We start from the raw sequence: 23481 nt of genomic DNA, 5'->3' as shown, positions 1-23481 counted from the left end.
GCTAATCTGCATGTGTTGGCACAGAGACCCTGCTGCAGGATGGGCTGATGCCCCATGAGGCTGGGACACAAGTGTAAATGACCATTCCAGAGCCTTGGAAGACCAGAGCTGCTACGTTTTACCCCTTGTATTTCACCTTTGGGAGCAAGAAGACTTAGAAGCAGTGAATTTGAGAGGAAAAAAGTGAAATTCCACTCTCTGTTTCTTTTGGCACAGACCTACAGGACTTGCAGTTCTTGCATAAATCGAGATGGAAAAGCAGTAAAGTGGATCATTTATCAATAAGCTGCCACATTCTGATTTCAAAACATACAAACCACCCTCCAACTCACATTCCTTGCAGACAGCCGCAGTGGTCACCAGCGGGGCAACCTCAACCACCGCCTTCCAAAGCTGCAGCCCTGACCTCAGACTCTCCAGCACAGTGTTTTGATGCAAGCTCAGCTCCATCTCTTGAAGCTGGACTGAACCAGGTGGTATACCCCCAGCTCTCCGTTCTGCCATGATGCTGAACGACAGCCCGGTAATCTGCTGCCCTAGGAAGGGTCACCAAAGGGGTGAGAAGAACCCATGTGCCACCCTCGGGGCTTTAAAATCAGCCAGAGGAGGAGCCATGTGCCCCTGGGCAGCTTTTCTCTAATAGATTTACTCCTTGACTTGCCAAGGGAAGCCTGCGGCACAGTGGTCTCATACTTACCTCCTCGGAGAGAGCCACAAAACTAGCTGGTTTGTCCCTTCTTCGGTGCTTTCCCTTCTGCAGCATGGGGCCCCTTGCTGAAGAAATCCCAGTGGCTCATCCCAGGCCAGTGCTTCACGACACTACTCACTGACCCAGCAGCTTGCAGAGGTCTTGCCTCAGGAATGGGCACAAATTAACTCAGCTCCACATGACCCCAAAGCACACCTCAGCCTTGTCACTAAAAGGCAGCCATTTGTCTGGCAGATGTGTCCCAACGCGATGCCCATCACTTTAACAAGCAGTGCTGTTGACGAGCAGCTCAGTGAGCTGCTGATGAAGCAGGAAAGCAAGCAAAACAGCAAGATACACATCTCCTGCTCAGATTGCCAAGATTGTGCACGCCCCTCAGAAGTGGTTTTAGGCGGTTAATAGAACTTCGAATAGTTCAGCTGGAAGGGACTTTCAGAGAGCAGCGGGTCCAACTGCCTGAACATGTCAGGCTAACCAAAAGTTAAAGCAGATTCGTGAGGGCATTGTCCAAGGCTGACAACACCCCAGCCCTTTTACCAGTTCTGTTGCCCTCTTCTGGATGCTTCCAAGGACCACCTTGGAAGGACGGTACTTTTAAAAAGGATGCTTCCATCCTTTCTATCTTGGAGCCCAGAACTGCACACAGTATTCAAGGTGAGGCTGCACCAACGCCGAATACAGTGGGAGAATCACATCTTTTGACGCAGTGCATGATCCTTCCCATTTGGAAGGGAATTAAAACAAAAAGAACAAACAAGTTGCTTTGGTGAGATTGATCTGCTGCAATTCCACCACGAGAGCTGCATATTGATGTATTAACGTTGCACAGCGTGCCAGCTCTGTCTGCCTGCGAGGGCCCTGCAGGCCAGACCGTTTGGCTTACCTGGAACTCCTGGCATTTCTTTTTTTGGACGCTGTGCTCCTCTGCTTCCTGGAAGAGCCTGGATTTCAGGGCAGCATTGTGTCGTGCTCTCCTGCAGGAATGGCTGTGTTTCAGCACTTGGCAAGCAGACTCCTTAGCAATTCCAGTTCCCACTTCTGCTTTGAAAGGGTCTGTCCTAAGGGTCTGGCACCCACCGCCCCATACACGAGCTTAGCAGAGCCCTTTATCAGCCCTATTAGACCCCCAGAGTCCTCTTAGTTATCCACAAGTTAAGGTTCCCGCTCCACAATCTGCTCTCCCAGCCCCTGCCATAATTGGGTTGGGGTTTTAGTCTGTTTTTCTCTGGGGAATCAATGCAAATCACCTGGCCCCCAGGAAGTCACTTCAAACTACTGCTGGGGAAAAAACACCAAGAGAGTCTCTTACAAGCTGGCCAGACACGCAGGATGTGCAGGCTGCTCAGGAAAGAAAACTAATTTAAGGATATTAAGTGGACCTGGTGTTCAAGTACTTTTAAGCACTTATTTCTGTCTTGCCAGGAACTGAGAGATGTCTGAGATGTTCTGCCTCCCCCGATCCTCCTTCCTATCTTGGCCTCTGCTCGAGGACCCTGGGCCAAACGATGCAGAAGGTAGTCAGCAGTTCAGCACTGTCTTTGGCTCTAAACTCAGAGCCTGTCTGGTCGCACAAAGGCTCGGCACCACAGATGCTCTTGTTTCTCTCTCCAGATCCACCATCTCTTCCAGCAGGAGAGTGGGAACAGCTCAGGATCTCACCATGAGCTCGACCTTTTTGACTTTTTTTCCCTGTGACCTGTCGAAGGTTGTCAAAGGGAAGAGCTCCCCTGTCTTCCTGCTTCCCATCTGCCCTGCCTTGCGTAGGATGCGTGCCCATCACCTGCTTCCTGGCTGTTACAACTCCACGATGTTCCCACACAGCTCATTTGGGAAAGCAACTGGAGGAAGCCCTAAGTGACCAAGTCACAGCCTTTGGGAAGGAAGGAAGAGAAGAGTAAGAAAATGAGGTGGAGGAAGAATAAACAGACATCTGATTGCCCAGCCCGACACCAGCTGGCAGGATCCACGGGATGATCAAATTACGCATAACGAAGATCCTTTGGGAAGCATTTTTGAAACATTTAATCAGAGGGAGCTGCGCCCCAGTAAGGAATCCTCCAGGGACAGGACGGCCAGCCTCCTCCTCTTCCCTGGAACTGGGCTGTAGGCAAACAACCCAATTAACACAGAAGCAAACGGTTTGAAGTCTGCTCTGCAGGATGTCAAGGTAGCACGCTGAGCGTTGCTGAGGGATTACAGAGCTCTGCTGTCATTAGCAACAGTATCTCCTTTACAGATTCAATGGCAATTTTCTTCTCAAGTGCCCAGCTCCCCTTATCACCTGTTGCCACTTCAGTGCCCACAACAATTCCAGGCTGTTTCCAGGCACCCAAAAATCCAGCCTCAGAGCTTTACCACTGCCACAGCACCACCACCCCTTGAGTCTGACATGCAAGCAGTTACCTGTGCACCTCATCTCCTCCTTCCACTTGCTGAGTGCCCTCTTGGGTCAGATCTTCGCACAACCTGCGGCTAAACTGCAGGACTCCTTGCTGCAGGGTGACGTGGGAGCTACCAGCTTCTGCGTTCAAAGAGAAAAGAACAGTTCAGCGGGGCCTGTTAGTTATTTACACCCCCATTTCTGGCTCTAAAAGCCTCTGAGCCTGGGACCAGTGGATGCTGGAAAATCTACTAGAGGTGGGCCTTTCTTTGCTCAATCTGCTCTCAAGTGGGGTTTTTTGGCAACTTGTGTTATTGGCATTGCAGGAAGTCAGGGAATTCTGGCTCTGCTCCTGCACAACCCATTTGATGCTTTTATCACCCCTGGAGAGGGGTTCCATCGCTCTCCAGCTTCTCCCTCAAACTCAATACCTGAGCTAATGCGCCCTGCAGAACCGAGCGGATCATGCTTTTAAATCAGGAGCGTGTTTGTTTCAGTGAAAGGGAAAAAGATGTCTCAAAATTACTTCAGGACAACCGTTCTGCTTACTGACAGCCTGGAACACCCAGAAGTCAGCCACAAAGACCGTGTGGACAGAAACACTCCCCCCAGTCCCTGGGCTCCCCCTAACAGGGATTCTTTTTTATATTATTATCACTACTACTAAGGTTTTTGTTTGTTTTTTAAGTTTCCAGGTTCAGTTCAAACAGACGAGCCAGGAAGCTTCAATTTCAAAGCCAGTAGCTCGGCCAGCACCTTGGCCTCAAAGGATGGCTCAGGGAATGTTTATCTTCTTCCCTTTGAACTTCACTTGTTGTTTACTGTAATCCAATTACGAGCGACCTCCCAAAGCAGAACTAGAACTGCACACATGACGTCTGAGGGCTATTTGTAAACCTTTCTATCTATAAATTAGAATGTTTATAATTACAGAAGTAAATATTAGGAAATACATTTCAAATACATTTCATGGTATGACGTTTTCAGTATACTTCTGCTTCCACCGAGCTAAAATAGAACCAGTGGCCTTTGAAACTCAAATGTTTTACTGTGCTGTTTCCCAGTAAGCATCACAGGGTCTTTAGCTGCACCAAGTACAGTTCCCTAAAAAGATGCTTGGGTGATTACAGCCACAGAGGTCCCCTCCTGCCGTTCCTAAAGAAGAACGTTGTCTTGTGCTAGGAAAGGGGCTGAGTCCCCCCTACTCACAGGACACACGCTGCTGGGCCAGCTGGGCCATAACGCCCGTCCTGACTCTTACCTGACTCCTGACCAGCGCTCCGATCATCGCGTTCCCGGAAAGCCTGCCTGAGGAAGAACGAGACCAAGATTTCGTTACTGCCAAGGAAGTCCCACAGCTCGTGGCAGTCAGCAATTCCTGCCGCCCCTCTTCCCTTTGCCTTGGCCTCCTCGGTGAGACTGTTGAGCTCCCCCAGCAGCACAAAGCTAACAAGAAGAGAAACCAAAAACAACTCTGTGTTTCCCGATTCTTCAGCATTCCCCACAAGAACAAAGCCGAAACCAGCCAGGAAACCACCAAGCCCTTTGCAAATAAAGCAAGCCCATAGGCAAGGGCTTTGACAGAAGTTTCCTGCTGCCGTTCACGACGTGGATGTTTCCTGCCTGGCTGCCCAAGGTTATTCCCTCCCTAGCAAAGCCTGCACGAGATGCTGCATCCTGGGCAAAGCAGCGCTGGAGAATGTCACCTTCAGCAATGGTCTCAGCTGGCGTGTCAGACTGTAGCAGGGGGCCAAGGTGCGCACCCCACACCGCATCTGGATGTGGGGAGCAGAGGATGGCGTTCCCCAGCTCAGCAGACACCCATGGCGAGCGGGGATATTCTGGCAGTCAGTCCTCCAGCTCCCAGGACAGCACTTAAATAAGACTCAGCACCACTAAGTCAGGAGACCGGGGCAAGCAGTGAACCCAAACCTAAGACCACTGCGTTTCCCAAGGACACAAGAGCTCTGGGAGCAGTTTGGGCAAGATCTGACCCCACATTTTTTTGTGGGCCAAGCTGGGCAAGGAGGTGATGCTGTTTTAAGGTGCATGGCTGCCTTCCCTAGGCACGGGTTTGGTTATCGGGCTCCTTTACCAGCGCATCCCTGTATGAGTCCTGCAAGCAGGGGACACTCAGAGCCTGTTTGGCTGGGGGAGCACAGAAGAAACATTCATTCCAAAATATCACAGAGGCATACGGGAGAGTGAGGGGAAATCTTTCTCAACCTAGTCACATGAAGCCAGAAACCAAGGCTGAGGAGCTCGAAATGAGGAGCTCGGAATTTTGGAGGTTTAACATCTGATCCAACAAACCACCCAAGCATGCTCGCACCTAAGAGACTGCGCAAACATTTAATACCTTAAATGTCAGTGTCTGCTCCTGGTAGAGATCTTGCTGGTTATTTTCACTTCACACAGGGGAAGGCTCCAGCGTCACTGTGAAAGCACATGAAGACGAAGGTGGGCAGTCACAGGCTGCGGTACAGCAGAAGCCGTCATGGATGTGGAGCCTGGGAGATTCTGCTTCGTCAGCTTTACTTTCTTGCTGCAGAATCACCCTCCCACAGCACCGCTTTGTTCCTCACGGAGACAGTCAGCCCAGGACTGTCTTTGGCAAAAAGAAACAAGGCAGACGGGCAAAAAGCCATCAAGGTGGCCAAAGCAGAAGAGAAGGGCTCATCTGGTGAAGAGTCTACGTCCCAGCCAACCTGCCAGCCCCTGCAGGTGTCCGTGACACGCCAGCATTGATGGCCAAACACTGGAACAAACAACAAGATTACCAAAACACAGGAGTACAACCAGCTGCTGCCATCACTGCTGAAAACACCCGCTGCTGCCGCTTCCCTTGTCAGTTCCACTGCGAGGTGAAGAGGGAACCGAACCAAAAATTTCTCTTTGATGTCAGAAGCAGAAAGTCCCTAATGAAAGCACTTACGTCGGGGAACTGCGGCCTGACCTCCACCCCTCCCGGAGGGTCAGCCAAATGCTTTCAGCAAACACCCTCCATCTGCTCCCGCGGCACAGCTGCTGAGACGCTCAGGCCACAGGCGCTGGCTGACGGCTGCGGTGCGGGGAGACGAGGCGGCAGGCAGGACACGGACAAGCTGAGCCCCAACGGGACCGGCTGCGCCGCTAAGCCGAGCGCTGAGGCCGTGATGAGAGCTGGGGCAGGAGCAGGGACACCAAGGGAGGACCGCAGGGAGCAGGCAGGTGGGAGGCAGCTCGTTGCAACTTGCTCGCAAAGAGCACAATCTGTTGAGCTCCAGCAAGTTGGTGCCTCGCTAAAGCTGCTTTCTCAGCAAGATACCAGCATCTCCCAGCGCTTCCAGTTCTGCCCCATACCCCGCTTAGGGCTCCAGCAGCTGGAGGAGCCGGGGCAGGCTCAGACAGACCTCACGCTGCATCCAAAGCAGCTGCCTCCTGCAGCCTCCCCCCGGGCCGAGGCTGAGGTTCCCCTGCACGCAGCACCGCTTTCAGCTCGGGGCTGGGAGGCGGGAGGCGCTCGGCAGTCGGAGCAGGCGGGGAGGCCGCGCTCACCTGGCTGCCGGGGGGTCGGCGATGAGGCACTCGCAGCTCCCGCTCGCCTCTTCCAAGAGCCTCCCGCATCAAAGTTTCCCTTCCTCCCCCTCCATCAGCAGCCCTGCAGGGCCCAGGCAGAGCCTCTCTTCCCCTCCCTGCCTCTCTAAATTTGCCTGGCTGCTGAACATTTCTATTCTAGGCAGGGACAGGCGAGATGAGGGAAGCGAAGCACACGCATCAGTCGGGTTGCGAACGACATCAGTGCCAAGTTCTCTGCTATATAGCCGTTTCAGGCAGAGAACGCGTCTGATGTGGTACTCCGAGCCAAGTAACATGATTTGCGAAAGAAATAGAAAGAAATCCTCTTTATGCAAAACCTCCAGGCGATTCTCAGCTACCTGGGAACACAGGGGAAAGCAGGAAGAGCCCATATAATGGAAAAAAGCTACTTTATACAAAACATTGGTCAAAGAGATCAAATCATAATAGCACGGGAGGATAAAGGAAAAGTGTGGGGACACCACCAGCCCCGAGCTGTTCCCAGTCTGAGCTGAGAACTAGCAGGGCACAGCCTAGCAAACAAGCCAGCCCTGGTCCCAAAGCAAGTCCTGCACGGGTCTGGGGGGTTCAGGACAGCCAGCTCCAGCACCGCCGCGACATCTGCGATACAGCTAATCCCCAGCTAGCCTCGGGAGGATTCGGGGCTGACGGCAGGGCTCATCTCACAGCGGGAAAGGGAGGGAGGATGCTGGGCATATGCCACCCATTCCAGCAAAGCAAAGCGTGAAGGCACCAGGGATGGGAACCAATTAATCTGTTCTCAGACACGTGGAGTCACGGCCGTCATCTGGAGCGGGTTCCCGAAGCAGGTGGTGAGAGCCGTGTCCGGGAAGGGTGTATCGAGTCAGGAAAGCCGTCCGGCCGACCCTACGGTAGCCATCAGATCTTATCTCCCACATATTGAAAAACAAAGCCAGTCCCTCCCTCCTGGGAGGCTTAATCCTCTAGCCAGGATTAAATGATAAGCTGTCCTGGAGGGAATGATCCAGCATTGCCGGGTGATAGCCGACACTATCAGCAAACAATAACAGCACTTGGAAATTAGAGGGGCACACAGGTGGCCGGAAGGTAATGGATCGTTTTCTGCTGTCAGCCTCCCTACTGTCACACGGCAGCACCTGGGGCAGAGCAGCTCCCATTTTCATGCCTTATTAACCTTGATGGTACAATCAGAGCCAAGCCAGGTCTGCCTCTGGCTCCAGCTTCTCAGTTCCCATTAGCTAATCACAGGCCAGATCGTTTGATTGCCTTTGCAGTGCAGGTCCTGGGCACCTCAAACAGGGCACCAAGGACTAGAAGCCACTTTGGAAAACACCGGCTGCAGCCCAGCAGAGTAACCTGGGGTGTCAGAAACGAGGCGTCTCTCCCAGGCAGCACCGCGCACTCTTCAGCACCTGCCTCAACCCCCTGCCTCCGTGCTTGTCACGTTCTTGCTGTCACCTGGCGGTGGCCGTGAACTCCTGCACCACACCAACGTGCAGGACTGCACCAGCCGTGACCGCAGAGCTGAGAACAGCTGATACCGGCTGAGAACAGCTAAGTTTGTGCCGAAAAGGAGATGTGATGCTCCTTTGTGGCACCTTCTCTGAGAACATCTGTAGCACAATTGGTTTTTACAGGCCTAACTCACCGGAGGAGGGCTGGCAGGTAAGCTCCACGCCCAGCACAACGTTCTCTTAATAACGACGGGCCAGAGGTAGCACTCTGCTCTGTAGGAGGAGTGCCCTCTGCTGACACAGCCGTCCTGCAACAGGCAGATCCATTCTCCAGCGCCCACGACGCAACAAGCACATGCTGCCTGGCAGCTCTGGAACGCACCCCGGGGTGGATGAGAACCCAAACACGAGGCAGGTGAATACAGTCCCTTTAATGCAGTCAGACACAGGGGAACCACAACGACAGAACAAGACAAGACCAAGGCATGCCAGGCGGGCAGGAACCAAACAGCAGGCAGGGGTACGCGTTGCCAGAACTACGACCGCAGGACCGTAGGTGCCACGTCTCCCCAGCACACGAGAGCTGCCTCCGCATGCTGAGCAGGGCTCTGGGGTCTCATCTCTGGTGGGCAGAACGGGGACAAGGGGGAGACTGGAGAGAGGTTACCAGTGGAGCTGGAGGAACCGGCCTCGGTGCTCTCAGCCAGGGTCGCGCAGCCCACCCGCGAGGACAGGAGCCGCCGCCCCGACAGCTCCGAGCCCCGGCACAGAGCAGAGCTGTGGGGCCGAGTCCCAGAGCGAGGAGCGTCACGGTGCCGCACACCGCTCCAGCCTCTCCTGCCCGAAGCTAGGGAGCCCCGCCAGCAAAGATGAGCTCCAGGGCAGCCTGGATGTCCCCTCCGGTGGCCTGCAGGGCCCGGAGGCTCAGCTCATCGTCGTGTATGCCCATGTCTCGCAGCTGCTGCAGCTGGGGTTGCCACTGGCTCTACGGACAGGAAACAAAAGAAGCTAAGGGTAGGTGCGAGAGTCCAAGCGGCAACACGACAGCCTTCACCGCAGCCCCCTCTGCTACGCTGGATTCTCCCACCTCTCTGACTCACAAGTGCAATGCTAAACGTGCAAACGGGTCATGAAGGTCCTAAGTTTTGCTGAGCACACCCCAAATCCCCCAGCCCATCCCTCCCGTTCCACCCAGCCCTTTAACATCGGTCTGCTGCGCCTCCTCCAAGCTCTTCTCCCCTTCCAGCTCGCTGTCCTGCCACAGAAGGCAGCTGGAAGAACCACCTCCACCCCGCAGCACCCAACGCCATGCGGAGCTTTCACGGGTCCCCAGAAGAGGAGGCTGAGACACTGACCTGCAGGCTGGGCTGCCCCGAGGCCTGCAGGGCGTGCTGCAAGGCCTGGCTGAAGAGGTCGTTGGTGATGGGTGTCCCCGACTGGACGCTGGATGACATCGGGGAGGTCCCAGAGGAGTGACCCTAGGAGGAGATGAGTTGGGCACGGCTCAGGGGAGCGCTCCCCCAGCCCGTCTGGAGGAGACCCCAGACAGAGAGCTCCCAGACCCGAGCAGGGCTCGCTCTCAGGCAAGAGCCAGCTCCTTGGTGCGGGACCCCCCCAGCTGCTGTACCTGGGTGCCAGGGGTAGGCGTGTGGGAGCTGCTCTCCGGGGTGCTGGCCAGTGCCAGCGCGGTTGCCAGCTCGCTCTGGGTGATGGGCCGGGGCCCTGCAGCCCCGGAGTAGCCGAGGGAGGCCGGGCGGGAACCAGAAGTGCTGCTGGACGGCGTCGATCTCGTGCTCTGCGTGGAGAGAAAAGCGCCTCAGGCGTCAGTGTCCGTGTCCCGCTAAGGCCTAGCTCGTGTGCGTATTCCCAGGGATCTCTCCTCCATCGTATTCGAAATTCAAACATGGAACTTCTTAAAGGAAACACACCTGGCAATCAGACGTGTTTTTTTCCAAACCCAACTATAAAGCTGCTGAAGCTGGCTGTAAACCTTTTAATATTTCATCCATCAGCTTAAAAACAAAAGACATTTATCTTCACAATGCCCCCGTGAGGCAGAGGAACTCATGCTGTTCTTGAGATAAGAGAGAGAACCTTTGAAGTCTTTAAGAGCTACGTGTTAAATGCATAAAGCAAGCCCCAAACAGCTGCCCCACCTGACCTGGCCTGTGAGTTACCTGGTGAAAGTCATCTTCGTCATCAGAGAGACCTTCAAACAGAAAGCCACCTGCAACAGGAAGAAGAACCACCAGATGCAGAGAACTGGGTGCTGGCAGGAACCGGGCACCGCATCATGAGAATCCCACAGAGGCCTTGGCCACGCAGCCAGGCCCAGCCCCAGCTACGGCTCTGGTTAAGCCCCTAACTTGTGCAGAACAGAGCCCGCAGCACTCTGCTACCCACAGTGATTACACGTGTGTGGCCAGGAGAGGCTCTGAGGTTGCACTGGACGAGATATGCCCCTGTCAACACAACCCATCAAACCACAATGCGCACTGCTCCTCGCTCAGGAACCCGAACTTCTTTTGCCTCCAGCCCGGGGAAGGCTGTGTGTCAGCCCAGCAGGGATTTATCTGCAGATGAAGCCCGCAGAGCCGCGTGGCCGCAGGCTGAACGCACCTGGCATGTCGCGGTAGGAGCCAGAGGACATGCCCCGGGAGGACGTCTCCGGGGCCGGGAGTGGGGTGCTGCCCGCCACCGAGTGCAGCACCAGCACGATGGCGTTCACCAGGGCAGGGTGAGCTGGGATCAGCCTGGAGGGAGGGTGGGAAAATAAATCATGTACGAGAGGAGGCTAAGAAAGCAGCAGCTTGATACTAGCAAAGAAATTAAAGCAGCAGCGGCAGAGCCATCCCCGCTGGCTGAGCCAACGCCACCGCAGATGCCGACTTTGGCTGCCCAGCAGCAAAATGCTCCCCGGCTCGCTCCCCACAGCTGGAGAAGCCTTCTCGGTCCCACTGCACACACCTGCTCTCCTGGGAGCAGCTCTGCCGGGAGCAACCAGACCTGGATTCGAACTCAGGGTCTGGAGGTGAGCACGGCCCAGCTCCCACTAAATACCCCGCAGCTCAAATCAGCAGTGGAGGAAGGTGCACATCAAAGCGTCAGCTCCCTCTTTTCTGCTGCTGAGGGTGAAGGGCCCTGTCCTGAATCTCTGCCCTGGTGCTCCTGTGCCGGCAGGCAGGAGCAGCACCGCTCTCTCCCACCCTGAGGGAAGCAGCCTAAACAACAAAGGCACGGCCCAGTCACTGCGCCAGCTTACGTGTCCAGCATGTTGGGGTCTGCAAACACTGAGAAGAGATCCTTGTCCTGCAGCACTCCTGGGAGGGACCAGGAAGCGTGACCAGTACGAGACAGGATACAAAATCCGCAGGAGACGGTCAAATCATGGGAAGAAAACAAACGAATTGTTTTCAGGAAGTGAGTCACAAAAAGACACCGTAAACGCTCTATTACTCTTCTCCGAAACCTTTTGTGCCTTCCTAGAGAGAGGCTGAATCACAGCCACACCCCCAAGACGGGGCTTCCCCAGCAGATCCACAGGCTGTGCTCCAGCAGACAGCGATACGGCAGGATCAACCCTGACGCCCAGCTGGCTGTGAGAAGTTGCGATCCCATCCCATACGTCAGGGATTAAACACTCCTTAAGAGCTTATTTTAGTGTTTAAATTACAGTGTTTGTTTTATACCGAGGCCATCTTTATCTGGCTCTCCTCAGACCCTCTGGATGACATCTGGACTCACCCAAAGCAACTGGGTCGCTGCTGAGGCCAGGAGTAGCTACGATGATCTGATCCAGCGACTCCTTGTTCCCCAGCATTTTGAAGACCTGCCAGAGCAATCAGAAGGGATCAGCAGCGGCACACAGCAAGGCTCCACTCAGGGCCTTTCTTCAGCGAGGAAGACAGACAAAAGGCACCCAGACAAACTGCAGCCTCACTCACTGCATCTCTGTAGGCAGGGCTGCTGTGCAGGGCAGTGTGAAGGACCCGGAACTCCCGAACCGCTGCCACCTTATCCACGGGCTCTGAGAGAGGAAAGATAGCACTCGCAGCTTCCAGGCATACAAAAACATATAAATGTACCTTCCCACATGCACAGGAGGAAGTGTATTAAGGTAACGACCCTAAACTAACACAATTTATTCTACAGTTAGGCGCACACGAGCCTGGTTTTCCCTCGACCTAGAGTAACGAGACATTTCGTTCCTCATTCTCTGGCAACACCCTAAATCTGGCCACAGCCACGTAAGGAAGGGGTGCTCACTCGCCCCGTGACATGATTCATTCCCTAACTCTACCCCATCTGCTGCTGTGGGAGGTGGAGCGCACAAACAGGTCAGTTCCGCCCCCAAACCCTGCACCAGCCTCCCAGAAGCAAATCCCCAAGAGGAGCCGAGATGTTCCTCACACCCCACCTCCTCCTCACCCGGTTTCTGATCGGGCTCGGGCCAGGACTTGCGCAGCACGTGAACAGTGGAGCCCGACTGGATGCCGTAAAAATCAAGCGTCTGGTCATCCCTCAGCTTGCGGCCACAGTAGATCAGATCTAGAGGAAGCGAAAAACATGGGAAGACAAACGCCTACAGCACGCTCGGAAAGGGCTCAGGGCCCTTAAGAACCGGGAACTGGGTGGGGACATCACCCTGCCCGCGGGGACATGGCCCTGCCCGCTGAGCTGCTTCATCACGACATGAAAAACGAGAGGAAATCAGAGCTGATATTCACAGACATGTCTTTGCTGCCTCCTTTAGAAGAGCTGAGCTCTCCCCTGCGGACACGCCGGTACCGGCAAGCTCTGCCAAAAGGCTCCTTAAGGAGCGCGCCGACCCCGCAGGAGCGCTGTGAGCCCCGCAGAGGCCGAACGCGCCGGCACCACCGCAAGGCGCTCAGGCAGCCACCGCGCAGCAGAGCCTCCGGCAAGCCCTCGGAGCACCACGCCACCTGCCCGGTCCCACCAAACCACCCCGGCCCGGCCCCTCCAGCCCCGGGACTCCCCATCCCCGGGGCACGGCGGAGGCAGCAGCTCGGCGCCGCCCCCCGGCACCTACCGATGAGCTCGGGGTCGGGGACGGACTCCTGCAGCCTGCCGGTGATGAGCTGCTTGAGGCAGGAGATGCTGCAGCCGCCCAGCGGGCACTCGCCGAGCTCCGTCTCGGGCAGGCGCAGGATGGACTTGGGGGCCAGCGGCTGGTCCGCCAGTTTCACGGCGATGTGCCACTCGGGCAGCGCCATGGGCAGGCCCGGCGCCGCGGGGGGGGGGGGGGGGGACGACACGGCAACAGCGGGGCGAGACCGCCAACCGGCTCCGGAACCGCTCCGGAGCTCCCCGAGGACCTGGGGGGGCTCTGAGGGGGGGTCTGGGGGGGGGTGCGGCCGGGCGCTGCGGGCCCCGGGGCTCCCCTCACACCCTGCCGCCGCCGCTTCTCTTCCGGCAACACCGCGCCGGAAGCGGAAATGCCCCTACCACCCCGCCGCGGGGAGCCCTGGGAAGCGTAGTCCGCTAAGGGAGGCTCCGCTGATTGGTCAGCCTGGAGGGGAGGTGGAAGGGAGAGCCAACGGGAGGCCGGCTGGGGGTTTAAAAGCGGGACGGGGGAGAAAAAGCAACCTTTTGCCGCCCGGGGCTCTCTTGAGGCGGCGGCCCCGCGGCGCCTCCCGATGGGGGGGCACTGCACGGCAGGGGCAGCCCCTCGCTCGGCAGGAGGGCAGCTGTCCCGGGGGCTGGGAGCCCATGGGGAGGCACCCCCACTGCCCCTCCCAGCACATGCACGGGCTGCCTCTGCAGCACTGCAATAAACGGGTCCATCCTCCGCCCAGCTCTTCTTATGGAGGAAGCATTTCCACAGGACAACTCCTCTTACTGAGGAAGTGTTTCTGCAGGACAACTCAACCCTCCCAGAGCAAAAGGAGCCGACCTCCCCAGGCTGAGGAGCTTCAGGAGCATCCGCTGCTCCACCTCATCGCCCTCTCCCAAAAAAGGAGAAGCTGCTCCTCTGACCCCAAAACCTGTGCCAGCCTGCTAGCTTTTCTGACAGGAAGGGCTGTTTACGTTCTAAAAAAAGCCAAGTTACCATGAAAGTCCAGAAAGGCTGCAAGAGCCACATACCAGTCAAGTTTTCCTTGCTAACAGTTCTTTAAATGGTTCGTGCCACAGACAGTGACACAGCGCGGTTCGCACAGCACCGCTCCAAGTTCTGCTTTCGGAGGTTCAGACTCCAAGGCAGACACCCAGAGTTCAGTCTGAGTGCAGAGCCTGGCCTTACACAGCACCCGGAGCAAGCAGACCCAGACCCACCCTAAAGAAGGCAAGAAATACCACTGCGTAGCTTTAAGACTAAGAAGTTTATTTGTTCTCCTACAAATAAGTCAGTTGTGACAAACCTAAAGGTGACGAGCCTACTTTAGTGTCATCCTATTAGTGTTACACAGGAAACGTGAACAACCCTCCCTCTACCTTCGGAGCCTCAGTACAGCTACGAGGAGCCGCCAGCCCTGGAACCTCAGCCTGAGGGGCTGCTGCTGTTCCTCTGCTAAAAAACAAAACAAAACCTCTAGTCACAAACTGGCCAAATTGTGGCAGGGCGGTTAAAACGCGTACTGCTCGTTACGTTACTACTCGGTACCTCACCGGATTAGGACATGAACAGTCAAACAATAGTGGTCCGAAGCGAAGGGAGAGCCCCCTGAAGACCTGCAACGCCTCCTCCCGCAGGGGGTGGGGGCGCCCCGGGTGGCTGCCAGCAGCCCCTCTAGAAGCACTTGCGGTGGACGATGGAGGGGCCGGACTCGTCGTACTCCTGCTTGCTGATCCACATCTGCTGGAAGGTGGACAGGGAGGCCAGGATGGAGCCGCCGATCCAGACGGAATACTTGCGCTCCGGCGGGGCGATGATCTTGATCTTCATGGTGCTGGGCGCCAGGGCCGTGATCTCCTTCTGCATCCTGTCGGCGATGCCGGGGTACATGGTGGTGCCGCCCGACAGCACCGTGTTGGCGTACAGGTCCTTGCGGATGTCCACATCGCACTTCATGATGGAGTTGAAGGTGGTCTCATGGATGCCGCAGGACTCCATGCCCAGGAAGGAGGGCTGGAAGATGGCCTCGGGGCAGCGGAACCGCTCGTTGCCGATGGTGATCACCTGCCCGTCGGGCAGCTCGTAGCTCTTCTCCAGCGAGGAGGACGAGGCGGCCGTGGCCATCTCCTGCTCGAAGTCCAGGGCGACGTAGCACAGCTTCTCCTTGATGTCCCGCACGATCTCCCTCTCGGCCGTGGTGGTGAAGCTGTAGCCGCGCTCCGTCAGGATCTTCATCAGGTAGTCCGTGAGGTCGCGGCCGGCCAGGTCGAGGCGCAGGATGGCATGGGGCAGCGCGTAGCCCTCGTAGATGGGCACCGTGTGGGTGACGCCGTCCCCGGAGTCCATCACGATGCCGGTGGTACGGCCGGAGGCGTACAGCGACAGCACGGCCTGGATGGCCACGTACATGGCCGGGGTGTTGAAGGTCTCAAACATGATCTGCGTCATCTTCTCCCGGTTGGCCTTGGGGTTGAGGGGCGCCTCGGTGAGCAGCACGGGGTGCTCCTCCGGGGCCACGCGCAGCTCGTTGTAGAAGGTGTGGTGCCAGATCTTCTCCATGTCGTCCCAGTTGGTGACGATGCCGTGCTCGATGGGGTACTTCAGGGTGAGGATGCCCCTCTTGCTCTGCGCCTCGTCCCCCACGTAGCTGTCTTTCTGCCCCATGCCCACCATCACGCCCTGGTGCCGGGGGCGCCCCACGATGGAGGGGAACACGGCCCGGGGAGCGTCGTCCCCCGCAAAGCCCGCCTTGCACATGCCTGAGCCGTTGTCCACCACGAGGGCAGCGATCTCCTCGTCCGCCATGCTGACCGCGCCTGGGGGACAAGGGGGGGGGGGTCACAGAGCGCCTCGTGGGGGGGACAGTGGGGGCCCTGCCCTCGTGTGCTGAGGGACCAGAGGGGGTGAGGGCACTAGAAAGGGCCAGGAGATGAGAGGGGGCACTGAGGAGACTCAAAGATGTGTCCTGGGGGTGCCAAAAAGGCATCAGGGTGACCTAACCCTGACCTAACCCCCCACAGCACGCACACCCTGAGGAGTCAGGCCAGGCCACCCACAACCTCTACCTCTCCCCCCCCCTCCAAAAAACTCCCCAGGGACACCCTCTTCCCCGCCCCCCCCCCCCCCCCCAGCCCCTTAGGGATGTTGCCCCTTTCCTTTCCCCTCCCCAAAAAAAGCCTCAGGGACACCCCCCTCCCCTCTTTTTCCCTCAAAAAAAAATCAAGGAAAATTTCTCTCCTCACCCCCACTCCAAATCCCCTGAGAGACATTCCCATTCCACGCCCCCCCCCCCAAAAAAAAACCCTCAGGGAAGCCCCCCTCCTCTCCCTCCCCCCCGAACCCCCCTCAGTAAGCACTCCTCCCTCCCCCCCTCCCCCCACCCCACGAAGACCCCTCAGGACACCCCTCCTCCCCCTCCACGAAGACCCGAGGGTCACTCTCCTCTCCCCCTACCCTCCAAAAACCCCTGGGGGACAAACCCTCCCCCCAAGGAAGGCCCCCGAGGGCTGCCCCCCCTCACCCTACCCCCAAAGCCCCTCCGGGATGCCCTTCTCTTCCCCAACCCCCGCACGCCCCTCAGGGCCGCCCCCCCCTTTCCCCCCAAACCCCTCGGGGCCGCGCCCACCCCCTCCTCACTTTCTCCTCCGGCATTCCCCCCTCTCGCAGCCCCCCGCACCCCCCTGGTGCAGCCCCCAGCCCCACGGACCCCCTCAGACCACAGAACAAAGGCCGGCACCGCCGCACCCACTATCTCACCTATTCCGCCGCCGCCTCGCCTGCGACTGCCCAGCCCCGCCCCGCGCCCCCACTTTTTATACCCCCGGAACCGGAAGCCGCTCCTTCCCCGCCGTTCCATTGGCCGTCCCGCCTTTCCCTCACCATTCCTCCCGCCCCTTCCGGGCGCCGCCGTTGCCTGGGCCGCACCCGGAAGCGAGGCGGGAGCTTCCGGTGCCGGGCACCGCCCCCCCCGCGGCCCGTTTCCGGTTGGGCTGAGGCGGGGCGGGCCCGGGGCCGGGGGGGCGGCGGCGGGCGGGGCCCAGGCGGCGGCGGCGGCGGCGCGCGGGGGGCCCGGAGGGCCCGGAGCCGGCACGGCCGGGGCGAGGCGCAGGTAACGGCGGCGTGGCCGCGTGGGGGGCCCAGGGAAACAGCGGGGGGAGGCTGGGGGCCGGGGGGAGGCGGCACCGAGGGGGGGAGACACCGGGAACCGGGCGGTGAGGGGCCGGGGACCGGGGGAGGGGGCGAGCGGGGGCTGGGAGGAGGCCCGGAGCCGGGGGGGCCGCGGCTCCGGGGGGGTTGGGGCAGCCCCCGGGGGGTTGGGGCAGCCCGGGGGCACGGTTTGAGCCCCCCCAGTGCCGGTTGTGGCCGAGGCCCCCCCCGGGGGTCTCGCAGCTCGGCCGGGGCAGCCCGTCCCTGCCCCCGGGAGCCCGGCGCCGCCCCGCCGGGTGTTCGGGTTGTTCAACGCCCCAGCTTTGTTCATCGCAGGAACGCTTCGGTAAGGAGGGTCGGGTGAAACCGCCTAAAATCCGCCCAGAATTGGGCGTGAGGAGCTGGGGGGGTCACCGGGGGGGTCACCGGGACCGTGCCAGGCCCTAAAGCGGGCGTTGAAGCCCGCAGCTCGGTGCCCCGCCGGCCCCCTTGCCGTCGCCCGCCCTCCCTCCCGCTATCACGACATGTCGCGAGGCCGGCGCCCGACCACGACGCCTCTCCCGCTGCTGCTCGGCGCCCAGAGCTCGGCTCCTCGGGGGGCCCTCGAGGGTCGTGCGGGGTTTCCCCAAAACCCCCATGGCCCTGCGCAGAGCTCGCCGTGAGCTGCCCCCAGCGTCGGGCTGCTTATTTCCCCGTTTCCTCCCGTATTTCCCCGTTTCCTCCCGTATTTCCTCCTGTATTTCCCCGTTCCCACCTTTATCCCATCGCACGCGAGCCTCCGAGAGCTCTCGGATTCCCTCGGGGGCCCCTGGGAGCCGGCCTCCCTCGGGCTGTTTGCTTTGGGGCGGGCTGCGTCGGTTCCCAAACGGGGCCCTGGGAGCTCAGCCCGCTGCGGGGCCGCCGGGCTCTGCCGGGCCCAACGCACGGCCCTGCTGGTAAGCAGCGGGTGGGAGGTGGCCGGGAGGTGCCTCGGCTTGCCGGAGGTCCGCCCGCCCTTTGTTTCCCCCAAGAGGCAGCGTTTTGTTACCGCTGCACCCCGAAGGGCAGCGGGGGAGACCTGTCTTAGCGGCTCCTTGCGTTGGAAAGCTCGGCGGGGCCCTCTCTGCCGGCAGGACGCCGAGTCCGGGGGAGGCAGGTTGGTGAGCCGAGGCGCAGCCATCGGGGCTCCGTGGCTTTTCTGGGGGTTTTTGCCCCAAAGGAGCCTGGTGCTGGCTCAGAACGGGGACGTGGTAACGTTTCCAGGGCGTTTTCCCCAGGAAAATCGAAGGGGGAGCGCAGGCAGGAGCTGCCCCGTGCCCTGCTGTGCGTGTCGGGCTGCCTTTCCTCGCGTCGGGGAAAAAGCAGCGGCTAAAAGTAGTGTTTGGTGTTCGAAGCGTAAAGAAAGGAGTGAAACAACGAGAGCATTACAGACCCGAGAGAGGAGCGGCCTACGATAAAACCTTGCACGTTTCTTAATAGAAATATGGGGAGGATCAGGGCCCGGCCGTCTCCTTTTAAGGCAGTGTTTTCGGAAGGAGCGAGCCCCAAACGCTAAACCCAGTGTTTCAGAAGCGGTCGCTGAGCAGGCACGGGAGGATTCCGAGCGGCTGGGCCAGCGGACAAAGGCATTTCAGCTGCCTTGTGGGGCACACGAAGCCGAGGTTATAGCAACTGTGTTCGGCTTGCAAATACAATTAAACGGGCTGAAAACTGAATGCGAGTTTGAGCCCGAGGCTGTTAAACACGAAGCTGATTGTTTCACGGTCTCCTGCACAGGAAAGAGTATTGGCTTTGCACTCTATTTATCCTCTTCCTGGGGAAAAGATGAAAGCATTTTATATTCATACGGCCAAATATTTGCCTCTCTTTCAGATTCCGCCCGTCTCCCAAGGCCGGGCCTCGAACCCTGCCCGCTGCAGCCCCAGCCGCCCCCCTCTCTTCCCAGCCATGCTCCGTGCGGGATGAAGCTGGAGGCCGTGGTCGAGCAGCTGCAGAAGCAGCAGCAGAAGCAGCAAAGCCCTCTGCAGATGGATTCCCGGGAGCGGCAGCAGAGGCAGCTGCGGGAAGCCCAGCTGCTCTACACGCAGCAGCTGGCGGTGCAGCACGCCGTGCTGGCAGCCACCGCGGGCCGGGCTTCAGGCGGCTCCGCCGGGGGTCCCCTGGGCAGAGCCCCGGCCGGGGCCGCGCGGGCTTTCGATGAGAGCAGCATGAATTCGGAGCCGGAAGAGGAGGAGGAGGACGAGGAAGAGGAGGAAGACGAGGAGGAGGAGGAGGAAGGCGGGTTGGAAGGCGGAGATCTCGACGATAGTGCCGATATGACTGGAAAGGAGTCCTGCTCTGCTCTGAAATACTTCCACGCTCCCAAAGCTGCCCAGCACAACCAAAGAGTGGCCTCTACCTCCAACCCTGCTCCGGCCGCGGGGCACCAGCGGGGACAGCAGGGCAGAGAAGAACAGGGTAAAGACACTACTAAGCAGCCGTACTGCGGCTCCCCGGCCGCGCGCCAGGGCTGGAGGTTGGACGAGCAGCTCAAGCAGGTGAGTGCTGCCCTCAGTCCCTTCTCCCTCCCAGGGCCGGGTCAGGCAGCCCGGGTTCTGCAGCCCGGCTGCGAGCACCGCTGTCTGGGGGGCTTTGGAAAGAGGGCGAGAGCTGGGCACGAGCAGAGCTGTGCTTCCCCGCGGCGCTCCTCCAGGTTTGTCTCTCAGAAAAGGACTGCGAGCTCAGCTTGCTTTGCAGGTGCAGGTTTCATAACTAAATGTCGGAGGATCGGTGATTCTTCTTGCTATAAGCAGGTATTTCAGGCAATGCAGCGCTTGTGGGCTGTGTTGGTGCAGAGCTGGCCTGCACAGCCTTTTGGGGACGTTTCCAGCACCTGTACCCGTTTAGAAATGGGGCCAAAGGGCTGCGTGGCTTGAATTAAAAGAATAAAATAAAGAGTTGGCTTTAACTGTCCTACAGGTGTTAGCCTGAGTGCGAGCGGGGTTAGGTTTTCAGATCGTTTTTTGTCCGAGCTCAGAAACCTTGTACAGACAAAACCAGATCTGTTTTCTTTCCCTCCTCCCCTCTTGCAAACACGATGGAGTAGAAAGGCCCGAGCTGCTCAGCGGCGGCTGATAAACGGTGAAAAGTTTGCTGCTGGTCGCGCACACGAGATTATTTGCTTTAAACTTTCATGGGCAGTGGTTCGAGGGGGAGCTGTTAAACCTCCACAAGCCTTATTACTGCTCCCAGCCCGCTCAGAGCCCACTGCGGGCTCCTGCCCTGGGGTTTCTCTGTGCTGGCTTCGCCAGAAGAGCTGCCCCCGACAAGGAGCTGACTTGTGCTGCTGTAGGGAAATGAGGGGTGGCTGTGTCAGGCGGGGCACAAGCGCTACAGAAACTGCTTCAGAATTTGCTGGATTGTAATGGCCGACAAAAACTTCCTCTTTCGGGCTGGAGAACGCTGGGCAGGACTCTGGTTTTAGGGGCTCAGCCTTAAAAATAGGCTGAGGCTCTGGCTGCTGGCACTCCTAGCGTGGCGGGTGCCAACGAGGATGGCACTGTGCTTCGTGGCAGTTCTTGCCTGTCTTGTGAGAGGGCAGCGAATCGCAACGAATTGGCTCGGGAAGGCAGCTCCACGCGTGCCGCAGCTGGTCGCAGCAGGCACGGAGTGGCAAAGCAGCGCTGTCCAGGCGTTTTCTGCCTGATGTACCGTGAACCGGCGCTGACACAGCTGCTTTGGCCCAGTTCCGCGGCATTTCTGCAGCGATCGAGCGTTTGGGTGCCGGGTGCAGCCTAAACTACCCTGACTCCAGGCCAGTGTGGTGGGGAAGCCGAGGTGCACAGAGCTCTGGGAAGCAAAACTTAATCTTTGCCGTGCCAGATGGATCCGTTTCAGTACAGCAGGTAAAGAAAGGAGTCGGTGAGATTCGTGGACGTCAGGGTGATGGGTTATGGAGGAGTACCAGCCCCGCCGCAGCAGCTCGATCGAGGGGTGGGAGAGGATGGCAGGAAGCGGGCAGGCCCTCGCGCTGCCCCCAAGTCGATCTGTTCCTGGCCCTGGAGGTGGAGTGCTGGGCCGGGGGGGCGCCTGGTGTGCCCCCAAAAGGCGTCCCGTCCCAGTCCCGCAGGTGAGCGGGGCTGTTCGGGTGCTGCGGCGCGCTCCAAAGGCCCCGTCGAGGCTCACCGTATTCATGATGCAGGTGAAGTATATTCACCTTGAGTAGGGTAAATATTGCAGATCAACTTGTTTGCATTCGCCAGCGGAGCCTGCATACCAGGGAGTAAAAATTTAACTGCGGGACCGGAGCCGGGGAGCTGCGAGGAGGTGGGAGTACGCAGGTAGGGGGGCGGTTCGCTGCCGGGGCTGCAGAGGGGGACAAAAACGTGCCTGCGGCTGCGAACTGCCCCCGTAGTCCTGTGCTCTGAACTGCAGCACGCTGCCCCGCTTCAGGTGCTTCATTTGAGGCGTGTACCTCAAAGGTGCCAGGCTTTTCCTTTTGTCTTCGTCTGAAACGGTTGATTTTAGGCAGGAAAATTTGGACGAGGTGCGGAAGGCCTGCGTTCTGCGGCTGATTTTCCAAACGATTCCTCCCCTTGTTTTTTTAAGGCGCTGTTGAGGCTGGAGGCCAGTAACCTGTTAGCTTATGCTGTTCCCAGCTAGGTCTGGCCTGGGAGTATTTGCGGTATGCGTAATGGCTGCTGCTTGCGGAGGGCAGAAAGTCACTTCTGTTCCTTCCTTCGAGTGTGACTCGTTCCCCCAAAAGCGACGCCCTTGCAGAACAGCACATCTTGATCGCGTCAGGCTGAGGCTGCCCGGGAGGCACGCGGCGTGGAGGCGGCAGAAAGGTGGAGGGAGGCTCCCGGTGAGGTGAGGCCCAGCTCCGTCCGCTGCCGGCCAGCCAAGTAAATAATTGTACGACAAGCCGGCAGACAAAAGGGCTGGCTCAGCTTCTGACCCAGGGGCGGTGGGAATCCCGTCAGCACAAAACGACGAGGGAGTGGACTTGCTCGTCGGGGAGCCGCGGGCCCGACAGCAGAGCAGGGGGTGTGCTCAGCTCGTCCCACAAACCCTGCACAAATCCATCGCCGCTCCCGCGTCCCTCCTCGGAAGGGCGCTGGGGACGCCTGCCTCGCCCCGAAGAAAAAGCAGCTTTTAATTCCCCGGGTGAAAACGCTGCTCCTAGCAGCTGTGGGCTGTGGGTTCTCGTCCAGCGGTCCCTCGCATTGCTTGGCAGCGGTTTTGGTTACCGGGGAGAGCGGGGCACGAGGGGCAGGACCACGGCTCCTGTCTCTTTGCTGCCTGCCCAAACTCCTTTTTTCCACCCGGGGCTGGTGCAGCACGAGCCCTTTTGCAGGGCTGCTCTTACAGCAGGCAGTTAGTTCGTGCATTCCTTCGTGGAATGTAAAAACAAAGGCAAGGTTTCCAGGCACCAGCTGATATTTCGTGCCCTCCTAAACGCAGCAAGGTAACTCTCGGCAAAGCACGCATCTGATTGCAGCGTAGCTCCTGGTCTGTTTTTTTTTACGGTTGTCTCACTTTAGAGCCTCTGAAATCACCAGTCACTCCTGAAAATCCTGACCTAAACTTTTACAAAGGTCACGGTGTTTATTAAGAGAAGTCAGCTTAAAATAATTACTTGGCTTTTGCTCTAGGCTCTAGGAACGAGTGGCTGAGATTCCGTAACCTGAAGTATGTGCCTCGAGTGTTGTGCGTATCCAGGTATTGCTCAGGAGATACTCATTAATCCGCAGGGGGTGAAGGTCCCAGGAACAAAGCATCTCAGGCAGCTCGTTTCTTGTCTCCTGGTTATTTTGGAGATCCAGGGCCCAATTCAAGGGCCAATTCAATTTTAATTCCCGTGGGTCACCATTTTTAATGTTGTAGGGGAAGGAGGGTTCCCCACTAACAGGTGACGGTCAATATTTGGTTTCTTGTTTATTGACGGCTTTGTTCTGCAGGAGCAAGTTGTGGTTTTGAAGTTGCCGACGGCTGCTTCTCCTGAAATTTGTGGTTTAGGTTTGTTTTGGCAAAGTCTTCGTCCCTGGGATAGCCTGCTTCTGCTGTAGCAACTGAACTGGGGTTTGTATGGGTACGTAGCTTAAAGTGGCTGGAGCTCGGTTTAAAAAAGGACACCAAAATAACCAAAGAACACGTGGGAGAGGAGAACCAAGAAACCATTCGTGACAGTGACCACAAG

At 58.2% G+C, this 23481-nt stretch overlaps 4 protein-coding genes across 6 annotated transcripts in view; 1 reads left to right on the top strand and 3 right to left on the bottom strand.

Moving 5' to 3' along the window:
• The window catches only part of SEMA7A (semaphorin 7A (JohnMiltonHagen blood group)), a 32519-nt gene extending 26917 nt beyond the window's left edge, over window positions 1-5602 (bottom strand). The window contains exons 1-4 of the mRNA XM_083850609.1: window positions 5449-5602; window positions 4351-4397; window positions 3113-3230; window positions 1593-1683 (exon numbers count right to left, since the gene is read on the bottom strand). Of these exons, the coding sequence (XP_083706735.1) occupies window positions 1593-1608 (16 nt within the window). The 5' untranslated portion in view covers window positions 1609-1683; window positions 3113-3230; window positions 4351-4397; window positions 5449-5602. The remainder of the gene's footprint in view (window positions 1-1592; window positions 1684-3112; window positions 3231-4350; window positions 4398-5448) is intronic.
• Window positions 5603-8515: 2913 nt separating this feature from the next.
• On the bottom strand, window positions 8516-13562 carry UBL7 (ubiquitin like 7). Its single transcript, XM_083850629.1, has 10 exons — window positions 13155-13562; window positions 12533-12652; window positions 12049-12131; window positions 11849-11933; window positions 11367-11424; window positions 10724-10857; window positions 10282-10331; window positions 9732-9899; window positions 9460-9582; window positions 8516-9089 (listed from the first exon to the last, which is right to left on the bottom strand). The coding sequence occupies exons 1-10, from the start codon at window positions 13336-13338 to the stop codon at window positions 8952-8954; spliced, it is 1143 nt and encodes a 380-aa protein (XP_083706755.1). The 5' UTR covers window positions 13339-13562; the 3' UTR covers window positions 8516-8951.
• Window positions 13563-14426: 864 nt separating this feature from the next.
• LOC310905055 (actin, cytoplasmic type 5) lies at window positions 14427-18228 on the bottom strand. 2 transcript variants are annotated; one of them, XM_083850622.1, is made up of 2 exons: window positions 18079-18228; window positions 14427-15994 (listed from the first exon to the last, which is right to left on the bottom strand). In XM_083850622.1, exon 2 carries the CDS (start codon window positions 15981-15983, stop codon window positions 14853-14855), a length of 1131 nt encoding a protein of 376 aa, XP_083706748.1. In that variant the 5' UTR covers window positions 15984-15994; window positions 18079-18228; the 3' UTR covers window positions 14427-14852. The 2 variants fall into 2 exon arrangements, with proteins under 2 accessions (XP_083706748.1, XP_083706747.1); XM_083850621.1 differs by lacking the exon at window positions 18079-18228 and adding an exon at window positions 16935-16995.
• The window catches only part of ARID3B (AT-rich interaction domain 3B), a 33165-nt gene continuing 26845 nt past the window's right edge, over window positions 17162-23481 (top strand). For both annotated transcript variants that reach the window (XM_083850611.1, XM_083850612.1), the window contains exons 1-2: window positions 17162-17286; window positions 19176-19840. In XM_083850611.1, coding sequence (XP_083706737.1) covers window positions 19265-19840 — 576 coding nt within the window. In that variant the 5' untranslated portion in view covers window positions 17162-17286; window positions 19176-19264. The remainder of the gene's footprint in view (window positions 17287-19175; window positions 19841-23481) is intronic.

This window comes from Anser anser (genome assembly GCF_964211835.1).
Source record: "Anser anser genome assembly, chromosome: 10".
NCBI lineage: Eukaryota > Metazoa > Chordata > Aves > Anseriformes > Anatidae > Anser > Anser anser.
This window is presented reverse-complemented; position numbering and strand designations above follow the sequence as displayed.